The sequence below is a fragment of the Monopterus albus genome, unplaced genomic scaffold, assembly GCF_001952655.1.
Source record: "Monopterus albus unplaced genomic scaffold, M_albus_1.0 scaffold48.1, whole genome shotgun sequence".
Lineage (NCBI taxonomy): Eukaryota > Metazoa > Chordata > Actinopteri > Synbranchiformes > Synbranchidae > Monopterus > Monopterus albus.
This window is the reverse complement of record NW_018127928.1, coordinates 689,600-703,644: the sequence shown is the minus strand read 5'-3', so window position 1 is coordinate 703,644 and position 14,045 is coordinate 689,600. Positions and strand designations below refer to the sequence as shown.

Genomic DNA, 14,045 nt, shown 5'->3' with positions numbered 1-14,045 from the left:
GTCTTTGGTGACAGCATTAACTTTATGTACTAGTCTTCTCAGCTAGTTCAGGGATTTAAGACGCCAACTTCTCAACCACAAGTTTAGACAGTTTTTGTAGAGTTTTGAGATGCTATATGAGATGCTAACCCTTGGTCAAAGACTAACTGCTTCTAAATAAACAAGCTATGAAGTTTATAGAAGACATGTTTGGAGCTGTCAGAACTTTTCATTTTGACATCTAGCAGCTTCCTCCTGCTCCAACGGTTCATGCTAAGCTAAGCTAAACACATCCTAAGTGAATTTGATATCCCATATTTAGCATATTTCTCATAACATCTGTCCTTTGGATTTTTACCAGTATCTTGGTTTAACCTCAAGGCTCATGATTCACCATAAGTGCCCTCACTGGGCTGCTTCTCTAACCTCTGAACTCCAGCTTCATGCTGTCTCTACTTGTATGAATCCTATAAGCACAGCTTTATTGCTCCAGTAGAAAGGTAAACCTCAGTGACTGCAGGGCTTTCAAAAATCAACACAGCCAGGCTTATTTAAACGGGAGCAAGCTTAATGTTTGAAGTATTAAAAGTCAATATTTTTCTGTGACACACAGGCCGGTTTCACAGGGGCTCGCTGTGTGCTGCACAAGGCGTCCATTGATTTTTGGGATTTGAGAGTTGATGGTTAGCCACTGCAGGTCTTGTTTGCAGCTGGTCGTGGATTCATGGAGATCACTGGAGATTCACTGATTCTTTTTAAAATTCATAATAAACATATACAGTAGGACCAGGACTAGCAGTACAACCCTATGCTATACATTTGCTTTGGGGGAAGTGTAATTCCTGCCTTGATTACATTTACCAGCAATGTTTTTCAGTCCAGCTCATGATAATCTATTACTCTGCCTTTTCTAATCCGATTTAGAAATTATATTATTTTGATAGTGAAATGATTCTTACATAACACAGAATATCAATGCAGATGTAACAAAACAGCTCAGAGATGGACAGTGACTAAACCAGTACTGATATGTCTTCAGAATAATACAAGGTCATAGAGACGTTTCTGTTGTATTCACTCATTTTAGTTGACAGTTTATTGGGCTTCTTTTAGCCCCCCTGACGTCCACTATCCTCTGTCATATTCAGAGCTGGCCATCGTTCATCACTCCTGCTTTGGCCTGTGATCAGCTCTCCCCCGCGTCTCACTGTAAGTACAATCTTTCAGCTGCAGCATTGACAGGAGGCCTGTAAAAACCGAGCCAGAGGAGGTCATCTTGAAGTTTGCACAGGAATGAGCCATTCATTCTCTCCGAGGGGTTTGGTTCTCCGCTGTGGTGAGGCTGGGCCTGAGAGAGATGAATATCCTGCTCTCTAAAGGTTGAGGGATGAGACATGGAAGTGCTGTTTGTTTTTGAGTGCTCTGCTGGACGTACAGGAATCTAAAGGGGCTTGTCATTTTTCAGTGAATATGATTTATTGACACCATTATTTTCTAAATGGGAGCTCACCCTTTTGCCTGCTTAGATTGGCAGCCACCTCCACAGCCATATCTGACTGGTGTCTCTGTCAGCACTACAAAGACCTGTCATATTTCCTGCTTGTTGACACAGAGAGCAACTGGTTTGATGCATGTTATGAAGCTAAGTTTAAAAATGCTGCATTTCAGGTCATTTTTGAAAAGATCCCCAGCCTCTTACTTTCACTGACCCATATCCCCTGACCAGGCAGACCTCATATACACACTGAAAAATCATCATTATCAGATTTCCTTCCTATTTTCAAAAAGCTCAGTTTTCAGATGAGAAAAATGAGTGTGGACAGGAGAGACAGAAAACCTTTGCAGAAACCGTGGTAACACATACTGTGGCTTTGATAACTTTGATAACTTATCACAAACCAAAAACCTTTGAGGAATGAGGAAAAGAATGTTAAATTGTGCAGTGGGATTTGAATGGGCCTCTAGGACCAAAGGTAATGAACTTAGCACATGCAAGGCAGAGGATGGACTCACCTGAAACATCTGATGTAATTCATAAAGATACTACCGGATCATATTACAGTTTAGCATGATCATGTTTTTTTGTTGTTGAAAAGGTGGTGTTTCCTTCACTTCTGTCATGTACCAGCTGCTTTCAGTATTTTATTTCTCCCATGTACTCGCACTCTGTGTCGCTGGTGCCTACTCTGGAGGCCAGACTGGATTTCTTTGTTTAGGCAAACGAAATGTTTGTCTGAGCTATTGGTGTCTGCCCCTGATTCATTTGCACGTTGATGATAGTACAGCTGTGTTTGACTACACCCAGCCTCATTTTGTATCCACACAATTGTTAGATTGTAGAAGTCAGCTCAGCAACTGTGTGCATTTTAATCTTGATTAGCGCTAGATATTTAGATTAGCTTTTATTTGTCCATACTGTTCTCATCAGTCAACCACTGTCTGACTGTTTTGCACTATTTTGACTGTTTTGCATTAGTGTCAAAGGGGTATAATATATAGGGTCAAGTATAAACCTGCTGTGAGTTGATCTGTGGCAAATGCAGTGCAAAAACACCACAATACTGAGCCTGTAAGACTAAAGACAAAGACAAAATCATATCAGACTTTAGTGACTGATCTGATTAAAACCTTAATCTATTCTAATTTTTAGCCAAATCTGAAAATGAGTCTTGCAAGCATAACAACACACAAACACAGGGCAGACATGCAGACACCCCCTCTCTATTCAGAGTTAACAGTTTGCTCTGCACAAACAGGAATGCTTTGCTCCCCCCGCCTTCCCCACCACACACACCCCTTTACTCCCCACCTTCCTGCACACACTCTGGTCAGCGTGCCACTGTGTGTCGATGTGTAACAAGTTCTCTCCCTCTTGTTTCTCATGCCTCTTTCTTTCTCCCAACCATGTGAAGCATCTGGATCTGTGTCACTCGTTCGAAGCAGTTGGTGATGGTCAGCAAGTAAGTTTATTTCCTGTGTGAGTCTGTGTGCATGCATGCATGTATCCGATGAGAACGTTTACTGTTTCAGTGCAATTACTTATTCTTTTGTGTTGTCCTTTCTGTCTTTGTGTCTAGCTTGCCGACTTTTTTGTGCCTGCATGCCTGTCAGTTTGTCTGTCTGTTTCCTCTTTACAGGCTAATTTCTCCTTTAGTGATCTATAATATGACCCTTTCACCTCTCCCTCTTCCCTATCCCACCTCATTTTACTCCCATCTTCAGTGTATATCACTCTGTTTTAGACTTTAGAGACTACATGTAGCGTGAACAGACACATGTTTAGACTCGGGGGGATTCAGGTAATGTGTGGTGGATGTTTCCTTTGTTCTGTCTGAGGCATGAGTGTTGAAATTGGCATGGTGATGGTGTAGGAAAGCAGGGATAGAGAGGAAAACACTGCCTTCCTTGGATTATCAGCCTCAGTCTGGATTCTAACATTATGTCTGAAGGTGTGTTATTTTTTTAGCCTGAAGATTTAATACATGAGCAATTGGCCTTTTGTCAGGCAAGAGCCACACTGATTGTAACCACAGGCAATGTTTAAAATTCTCTTTTGCCCCTTTTTCTATAAAGCATGTATTTGGAATACTGATGAATATTTTGACTAGAAGCAGCCACTACCAGACAATTTGTATGTAACAGTTGCAATTATCCGCTCCTTTCCCCCCATGGTAATTGCAGGCAACAGGGGTGGCACACCTCAAATGCGACTGCATGACCAATAGGATCTTGGTTGACTTACAAAGCATTAGTTGATTAGTTTTTTTATGGTAATCTTTATGTAATGAGTTAGTGGGCATTACTGAAAAATAACTGTCACATCAGTGGCATCACAGTGATTGTAGCAAATATGCTTTAGTCTGTAAGAGCAGCATAAATTAGATATAGTAGGTCCTTGAAATATTAAGTCGTTAGTCACCCAACAGATTCAAAGTCAGAGATGGTCCTAGCTGAAAGATAAATTTAAGAATAAATGTTAGGGGTTCTTGGGCTCCTAAGTAGAAAACAAACTGATGTATATGTTTTATTCTGCAATTAACCATTAAAATTAGATGCGCTTAAACATAATAGCTTGAATACCTTCTACTATTAATACTAATCTTGAAGCTTTTTAGCAAGGCACACTTGTTCACATGATAACAGGTGGTCAGATGACACTGTAGTGCTTTTAGAGATCCTAACCTCCGTCTGTGTTCACAGAGGCTCTTTGCCTTTTGGCCTGATACTGTTTGTACAGTAAGAACTGCAAACATTTCAGAAAATATTCAGACATCATCATTGATTGTGTTGTAGATGTTATTGTAAATGGATAAAACAGCCTTTTTTGCCCATCTGTCTACACTTAATCCATAATGATAAAGTGAAAATGTTTTTAAAAATGTTATCAAATTGAGGTCAGCTGTATCCTGTTAGATTTACTTTTATTTTAGATGTGTCTGGAGTTCAGGCTGTGGCAAACTGAACTAACTGGACATAGTTTACAAAGGCACACAGCTGTGGCTACAAGGCCCCACAGTTCACACTCCATGTCAGGACACAAACCAAGCCATCAAGTCCAAGAAACTCTCTGCAGACCTCTGTGATACTGTAATGACGCACAAAACCATTTCCAAAGCTCAGAGTTTTCCCAGGAGCACAGTGGTTTCAATCACCGTGAAATGGAAGAAGTCTGGAATCACCAGGACTCTGCCTTGAGTCAGCTGTTTGACCAAACTGAGTAACCAGGAAAGAGGCGCCTTGGTCAGGAAGGAGACTAAAAACCTGCCGGTGCCTCTGACAAGGCATCAGAAGTCCTCTGCAGACATGGAGAACCTGCTGGAAGGATGGCCATCTCACCGGCTCTTCATCAGTCACATCTTTATGGTAGAGCGTCTGGACAGAAGACACTAGGAGTAAAAGGCAATGACAGCTGCATGGATGCTGCCAAATGGTACTTAAAAGATTTAAAGGAAGGAGGGGTAAAAAGAGAACTAGTACTTGGGGAAGCATCATCATCATCATCGGTGAAGGGGCTTATCAGCAGCTGAATACAGAGAGGTCCTTGAAGAAAACCTGCACCATAGTGCAGTGGCCTGAGACTGAGGCTACAGTGACCTTGAGTATACAGCCAAGACAACACTGGAGCAGCTTCAGGACAACTCTCTGACTGTCCTTGAGTGGCCCATCCAAAGCCCAGATGCTTCCCATCCAATCTGATGGAGCTTGAGATGCTCTGATCAGGAAGAGTGGGATAAATCCAGCTGTGCAAAGTTTGTAGAGACTTATCTACATCAGATAAATTCTTCAACACAAAGTGTACAACAAGTGATGGAGTGTGACTTTCTGAAGCCATAATTCATGTGAAACTATTGCTAAGTGCAACATGCCTATTAGCTGAAACTAGCAGACTGACAGTAAGTTAGCTGAGGCTGCTGGCTTTCTGTTCTGTAGGTGCTGCTGCTTTTGCATCGTTCAGCTTCCATTTTCTATTGATATTCATGGGTCATGGGTCATTTTCCTTCATGTTCACAGACAGACTGGGGTAGCAGTACTGAGAATGCAGAATGTGTTTATACAGTACACTGTAGTTAATGTCATTTATCCTAGATAGCAAAGAAATGGAATTCATGACAGGAGAACAAAGGGAGACAGAGAAGAGTGAGTGAAGATGGGGAGCGAGGGAGGAGTGCAGCTGTGTGCCTCTTTAGGATTCCTGCTCTCTACCTCCTCTCTCCGGGGCCAAACCGGCATCATTAGACTTGGCAAATTACCCAAGCAGCCATTGTGGCGCAGCCATGGCACGTTAGTGTGTCTTTTTAACTGTGGCTAAACTCAGTCCATTCACGTGTAAAAGAGAGCGGCCATTGGCAGATAGTTGGCAGGTTGCACAGAGAGGCCATTCACCCCAGTAGGAAGGAGCTGAGAACACTGCCTCGGAAATGGTCCTCTCTGAATATTTTGATGGAGAGACTCTGGATGTCCCCTCAGTGTCCACTGGCTCCAGCTAACAAATGCCCATGAACTGACTTCACTGGTAATTAATATTACTACTTTTGCTCAGTGAGAGAGATTTTTAGGGATTTCCTTTCGGTAGCAGCTGTGGTTTTATGAGCCTTTTTTATGTAGGGCAGAATTTGGAGTTTGGAACCCCAGGTTTTAGGTACAAGGCGGTGGCGGATTCACTCTTTCTTTTAATGATATTGAGTGGCGTCCAAGTACTCTGGTGGAGAGGGTTTACACAAGAGGCTAATATACAAGGGTCAGAGGTTGGACTCTGTCCTTTTATGTTCGATCCCATGGAGGAACAAATTGCAAGTCCTCTGAATGAAGAAATAATCAATTGTAATTAATTTCCCTGTCATATTTCACCTCAGTAAAGGAATTGTTTGGAATTTAATGAGTTTCACTTAACATGTACACCCACTATCTCAGCATGCTCATTTTGTAGTGTGTGTCTTCCTGGTGGAAGTGCTGTTTATGCCTTTTGACGTCTTTGTGCATCTTTTCTAGTCAAATCATGACATAATTCCCTTTATTTGCTGTTTCGTAAGAAATGCGGTTTGACTTATCCTGGCAGAAATAAGACATAGCACCTCACAGTGTCAGTACTGCTGCCCTTTCTGTCCGCGCCTCACTCACTCCTCCATCAGATCCACTTATTCATGTATAAGCCTGAAGGTATCTAAGTGACACACACCATGGGTGGCCATCCCTTTGGTGTCTGCAAAGAGGGAAATGTCTGACTGCTCCAGTTTATCTGAAGACAAAGCCAAGAGTGTCTGAATAGAAAGTTCTTGAAATAAATAAAAGAGGCTCACTGAAAATACACAAGGTCAGTGGTACTTTAATTTTCAATGGTTTAAAAGCTTGAGATTCTATTTCTTTAAGGTGGTAGCAGGAGTGGTTTTTGTGAGCCAATAAAAGAAATATTATCTTGAATCATCCTGGTTCTGCAGTACTGAAAAGGAAGCAAAATTGAATTGTGAATTTTTGAAAAACATGTTGCAAATAGCTTCAAGAAATGTGGCTCACTAACCTTCTAAAGCTTGTAGACGAAAAGAACAAACAGATTTTCCATTCACTGAAGTCCGGTAACCTGCTGAAAGAAAAACCTCTGCAGTGTGTAACACTACTGCTATTCTGCACAAACAATCGTTAATTTGTCACAACATTTGCACCGGCTCTGAAGCTGAAACTCTGGAGGCTGCAGCCAGTTCTTCTAACTTTCTGCTAAGATACTTGGGAAAATCAAAAGAATCCTCAGCTTTGACTTTTTGTTTAATCTTTGCACTTGCTTGTGAGTTATTGGATTTTACAACTTTAGTCCCACTCAACAATCTCAGTAGGAGAATCACTCTCCACCATCTGAGTAGAGAAATAGACAAGGTGTCAAAAAGGTTGGAAACCACTGTTTTGAAGGGCTGCAGCTTTTCTGTGCTCTGTTAAATGACACCTTTGCATGAATTTCTTCCCTTAGAGAGTAGTTTAGATTAGTCAGACCAACGACTCAGGCACGACAAAATTACCTTACAGGTAAGGTACCTTATCTTTATATCCACCTTATATGTAGCCCCATTAAACCTTGCATAATTTTTTTTCCTAAATCATTTTTTATCCCTCATATCTCTAAAAATAAAGACACATGTGGTATACTTCCACCTCTCTCATCTCAGTGAAAAGCATAACTAGAAGTCGGTCCCCATAATTTCCACAAAGTTTAGTGGGCGGAGGAATAATGTGGATAAGTCAGCTAATTAGTAAGAATGCTGTTGTAGTACAACACTGTATTTACTTTAAAAATAAAGAGTAAACAGGAAAAAATGTAAAGTTCATAGTGGCAGTTTAATATTATTTCAAAACAAGTTTTAATTTCATAAGTGCTTAACAAGTGCACTGTTCGACACTGAAGTTTTTCTGAAGAGAAATGACATCAACGTGTATAGGGTGGAGCGCACATTGTTGTTTGACTCCGACAGTGCTATAAATTTTTAACAGGCACATTGACATCTTATTAATGCAGGCTGTGTTTTCTCTGAGCAAGATGAAGGTCTTCACATGATGTTTAAGTGGGATTTGACTCTCGCTGAGGAATCACAGGCAAAGTGAACACACCAGCTAAGCAGAGCTGTACGTGGTGCTAAAGATAAAGTATACACCTGCCATCGCTTGGTTTGCTGACACAGTCAAAACATGACTTAAACTTTATGCACGGTGACTCTGGTTAAAATCTCAGCATTTCTCTCTGTAAGGAGGTCACATGTTTACTCTGTGTTCCTGTAGTTTTCCTCCCACAGTCCCAACAGGTCACATGAATCGGAGACTTTGTGTTTCTAATCTCTTTGAGGCTTTACAGTGTTTTTCCATCACATGCAGCTGCACGAATGAATGAATGTTCTGACATGCTCGTGACTCCAGGAAAACACTGCTAGGCTTGAATATTTGCTGCTTTTAGTCAACACTGGTTTCCTACCAGATCTAAAATGTGTCTCACACCATGTCCACATTTGGCAGCAAAATGTATTTTGGCTGATTACACAATACTCACTGAAGACTCATCCTGTCACTCAAGCCACATTTGGAAGCACTGAAAACACCACTTCCTAACTTAGATTGTATAGTATCCCATGTATTTAGTTGAGTAACTGATTAGTCAGTTAATCAGCAGGAGTTTGGTAAAAAAAAAAAATTATATGAAATTCCTCATGGATATTGGAGGTAAACTGTTTACTATGTTCATGATCTTAGTTTAGCATGTTAGTATGGAAGCATTTACTAATCAGTACTTCACAACAGCTGAGGCTGATGGGAATGTGGTTAGTTTAGTAGGTATTTGGATATATTCAAATTTGCCCTTCTGGTGGCACTTGAAGTCATTAGGATTCATTATCTGGGAGCCAAGTATGTCTACAAAACTTTGCTGCAGTTCATCTAATATTTGTTGAAATACATCGATCAGCCATAACATTATGACCACCTGCCTACTACTGTTTACATAGGAGTCAATGTGGCAGTTGGTTGGCCCTCATGTCACTCTGCAGCTCACTGTGCATCTTCTGTGAATCCATTTACTACCAGTTCTACTGTCAGGAAGAGCACAGATGTGAAAAACTTATATAAAAGGAGTGAAAACCGTGGTCGTGAGGACGAGTTATAGAGAATTGTTTAGACCAATCCAACAGCCTCACCACTCTAGGTGTGATATCACCACTACAGCCCCTGACTCTTTCTCTTCATAGAGACCAATGGACAGTGTTTCTCATTTTCAACCATTTTAACAAAGATTCAAATACATTTTAATACATTTTAATCTTTTGAAAAGTACAAATGGAAGTTAAAAGTTTAATCTACAGTAGGTCAACCTCATCATCAGTGAGCTGTGGGCGTCCATGACCCTGTCTCCAGTTCACCATTTGTCCTTCCTTAGACACTGTTGGTAGCTACTAACCACTTCAGACCAACAACACCCACCAAGACCTGTAGTGTAGGAGATGATCTGACCCAGTCATCTCACCATCACAGTCTGGCCCTTGTCAAAGTCACTCAGATCCTTACACTTGCCCATTTTTCCTGCTTCCAACATCAACTTTGAGGACTGAATGTTGACTTGCTGCCTAATATACCCCACACAGTGACAGGGGCCACTGTAACAGATAGTCAGTGTTATACACTTCATCTGCCAGTGGTCAGAATGTTATGGCTGATCGGTGTAGTTTAGTCAACAAAGCACTGAACCAGTCAAATAACAGACAGTTCCCTTGACTAGAGCCCTAACACTAGAATAGCTTAAAATAATCAGCGCATTAGCTGCAGTCTAGTTGTCTAGACTAGCTTAAGCAAAGGTGGAAGCACTGTAATAGTGTTAAAGCACAGAAAACCTCTCAAAGGGAAGGTCAGGGTGGACATGTTTGTGTGTAGAGTGCTGTTTGCATGTCCTCTCCTACTAACAGTCATCACTGGTTTCTTTTAACCACACCCCCGATCTTTCTCTGAAGTTTTATGTGGCTAAACATAGATGTGAAAACTCTCATTTTTCACATGGGTCATAGATATGTGGATTTAAAATTAGTCTTCAGCTACGACTGATCACAGAGGGAGAATCCACGTCTGTGCATTTCTTACTGCCCCCTAAGAGTCTGACTGACGTCTGCTGCTGCTCCCCCTTGTTGCACTGAATAGACAGATCCCAGAACATTAGGCCTCTCACTAGCCAGCCTTTGAGAGGAGCATGGCCATATAACAAAAGTGAGGCCAGCGGTGGAGGCTCTGTTCCTGTCGCTTCATTAAGCAGCTATGTTAGACCCAGCAGGTTGAAAAACCTCTGCTCCATACACACTCAGTCCTCCTGGTGAGCAGTAGACAGGCAGACATTCACTGCCTCTGTTCTCCAGAGCACTCAGCAGCTGCAGGGAGACTGCCTTGTTTTAGGGCTAAAGAAGTGGGAGGTACTGGGAGAGAATAACAAAACTGTAGCATAGAATAACTTCAGTAGTTTTCAATAAATGCAGTTTTAAAATTGAGTAAATGTTGGATGATTATGCCCTTTTAGTCTATCCCTCAACAATTTCATTATCAGAAGTGTGCATCAGTCTCATTTAATACTCTCTAAGATCTTTCCTCTGGTAGTTGAACTACCAATACTGGTTAAACTTATGATGTTTAATGTGCAAACAGTTTAGATTTTAGCACTTGCACCTTTTAAAATGTATTTTATCCTTACATTCACACATAGTAGACCTTTAAGGTGCTTCAAGAGCTTTTCTCTATCGATGTGAATGTAAAATGTCACCATGTAACAAATGTTTTTTTGGGGGCACGCTTTTTGCAGATGTGTCCTGGAGAGGCCAGCCTGTTACAAATGTTAGCAGCCAGACTTTAACCACCAACATCTATTGGGGTTGGTGTAGTTTTTCTTTTGACCCGAACATCTGGATGTTACCAGCTGAAGTTGTCACCGGCTATGTGAACCACCCCTATGTATGTTGTCGTCATTGTCAAATAATAATCTCTGAGCAGATTTGATGTACATGATGTAATTGTAAGATTTTGATGATGATACAAAGACCCTTCATGTGGCTCACAGTTCAAAGTTTACACTCCCTCTCTGGCTCTGGGCCCACTCGTCTCTGAATGGGTCTCCTCAGTCATAAAGAGCTGTGTTGATGGCACCCTCAGTCTGAGAGAAGGGTTGGCGGCTCTGGCCTTTTGAGGTGAATTAGCCTTGACCAAGCCTTGCTGACACTGAAGGGCCGGACACTGAGAGGGACTGGCAAAATTAATTTAGATGGATAGACAGGTGGGCAGGCAGAGGACGAGGGAAGCTGTACATATGCTATGAAACTGAGACTCATTTTCTCCTTCTTAAGCTTTCTTGGGAAAAATCTGCCATTAGAGTTTGATTTAATGTCAATCATTATCACTTGTGTTTCCACAGGTGTTTCCTGAGGACCTGATAAAAGACTGGATGTGGTTGTAACTATGGTTATGTCAGGGCGGGGGGCATGGACCCTCTCCCCCTGTGGCCTTGTCCTGGTCATCTGTTCATCTGTGTGTTTGTCCCAGCAGCCTCACATCAAACCTGCAGACTGCAGCAGAAAGGAACATCCTGTTGTCTCCTACCAAGGTGAGTGCAGCAATGCCAGTCTGCTTTTCCTTCACTGTCACCATCCATCCATCATCCACACAGGGAGAGGCACACGGGTTCCTAAAGAACTAAAATGTCAAAATGTTGAAAAATGTCCAGCTAACTTTTGATGCCAAAAACCTTCAGTGATTAAAATGGCCACCTTGACCACAAAGTTACTTTTGGCTTTACCTTCTACTGACTTTGTCATGTAAAAATTCAAGAGCTCTGCTGGTTATATAATTAAATTATTGCTAATCAAATTAGTGCTAGCCTGCTCCTCCAACCTGGTTTCACTGATTCAGTCTACACAATGTCTTCTCACTTCTGATGTAGACAGGAACTAAAAAAGGTGAACTATCACAGTGAAGCATAACACCATATAAACATCTCCTGTATGAAAGCTGTATGTCTTGACTCCCTCGGTGTTTGAAGCTTTGACCAGCTGAGCAACTCATGGCTTAGTTTTCTCTCTCAGTTTCTAATTCCCTGCAGTGAACTGAGGGGGTCGGCAATATGACAACTCTGCTGGTACACCAGCCTTCTCCTGGGAAGGGTGTTCGTGAATATGAGTGTATACATGGACTGTCTGTATTTGTCTGCATTGCCACGGGTCATTATGTACAAGCAAGTGCACAAAAGCAATTTGAATTTAATGGCTTCCTCTGAAAATCACTGTTGCTGGAGTGATTTTTTTGTCTCAGTGTTCAAAGTGAAGCTGAAGCCAGACAAATGCAGTGGTTCTGTTTTATTTCCAATAACCAAGTTGACACAGTGTTTGCTCATAATCTTGCACAGTAAAGAAATCATAGCTGAAAGGTCAGCCTATTTCTGCCCGTGTAGCAGTTTGATCTAAACAGAAGGAAACATCTCACTGATTTGAGTGTGCACACCCTGTTTTGTGTGCCTTGCTCATAATGTTTAAAAATGTTGCTTCACATTTTATGAGGTTAATAGAGAATAACTATCACAGCGCATGAGGCTTGGCTTTAATACAGAGATAATACAAGTTCTGCAGTGCTCAGAGCTTTCAGGTGGCATCAAGCTGCATCAGTGGGGGTTTGCTAGCATTGTGTTTCTCTTGTGCATCAAGGATACATGAAAAATATTAATATTTAACAGTAGTTAACATTCTGGAACTATATTTTTTACAGACATAAAGATTTATAAGAAATGTAATCAGTTGTTAGTGTTGTGTCTGCAGCATGGCCTCATTAAATCTTGAGGTGTATAACAACTGTCAAAGGGCCTTTGTGATATTATTTTGATCATGTGTCATTGTCCATTCAGCTTAAAGTGCTCGTTTCCTCCTCGCCCTTTTCATCCCTCTGACTTGCTCCTTGTCTTCTTCATCTTCATCCTGCTCCTCCCATTTTCTTCTTCCTCTTGTCCTGCTTTTTGTCTATCCTCTCATTAATCTTTTCCTCCTCTTCTTTGTTCACTTTTCATAATGTGCTTTGCCTGTTGTCACTCCCTGTCTTTTCTCCTCTCTCCCCTCCTCCTTTTATTGAACCTTTCCTCCAAACATCAACTCTTTTCCTCCCTGCCTCATTCTCCATCTAGCATTAAGGCCATGGATCTCAGAGTTCTCCCACCCAGGGGTGAAGGATTTCTCCCAGATGGCCCTGGACCTGAGCAGAAACCAGCTCATTGTGGGAGCAAGGTAACATGTAACTACGCTTATAATGTACAGGGAATGTATGTAATAATGTTTATAGGAATGAATCAGGTGAGCAATGGGAGGAAATACAGGACAACTGAGACATACAGCATCATATTTACAGGCATGATAACACTACAAACTATAAAAACAACCTGAAAAAAGAAGGAACATCACTCACACGTTAGTGGTGAAGATGCCAATCATAACCAGTCTATCAGTCGCTCTGCAGTCTGCGTGCTTCTGCTGCTTTGCCTTCAACATGGAGAATTTCTTTTTCAGAAACTTCATCTTTAGATTGAGTTTGAGCAACGCCTCCCTCATACAGGTAAGGTTTGCGGCATCAAGTACTTGTTATAGACTGTGAGGAGATGTTTTATTTAACTCTGGTTTCTTCTTCTTCATTTACTCCACTAAAATTAATAGAAATTTAAAAAAGAAGCAGTAGTTAGAAGACTCGGTTAATATTTTAAATGAAATAAAATGTATTGTTTTATATCTGATTTTGTCTCCTGTATTCCCTTAAATGTCCTTAAATTTCACAGCCAACAAGATTTCTCAAAACAAAATATTTCATTTTTTTTCAGGCAACAGAATGGGCACCTGATGAAGACACAAAGCGTTCATGTCAGAGCAAGGGCAAATCTGAGGTAGAATACTGGGTCATTAATACAGAGTCAAACACAGCCTTTGCTCACAGCTGAAACAGCTGTTCACACTTGTCATGTAAGTAAATCTGGGCTGTGGTGTATTTATTTGCAGGAGGAATGTCAAAACTACATCCGGGTTCTGTTACTCAGTGGAAGG

The 14,045-nt window shown here is 41.3% G+C and overlaps 1 protein-coding gene across 1 annotated transcript in view; it reads left to right on the top strand.

Moving 5' to 3' along the window:
- Positions 1 to 2,691: 2,691 nt before the first annotated feature.
- LOC109960565 (semaphorin-5B-like) overlaps positions 2,692 to 14,045 on the top strand; it is a 23,636-nt gene continuing 12,282 nt past the window's right edge. The window contains 6 exon segments of the mRNA XM_020600752.1: positions 2,692 to 2,939; positions 11,390 to 11,578; positions 13,142 to 13,241; positions 13,521 to 13,566; positions 13,826 to 13,888; positions 14,001 to 14,037. Coding sequence (XP_020456408.1) covers positions 11,434 to 11,578; positions 13,142 to 13,241; positions 13,521 to 13,566; positions 13,826 to 13,888; positions 14,001 to 14,037 — 391 coding nt within the window. The 5' untranslated portion in view covers positions 2,692 to 2,939; positions 11,390 to 11,433.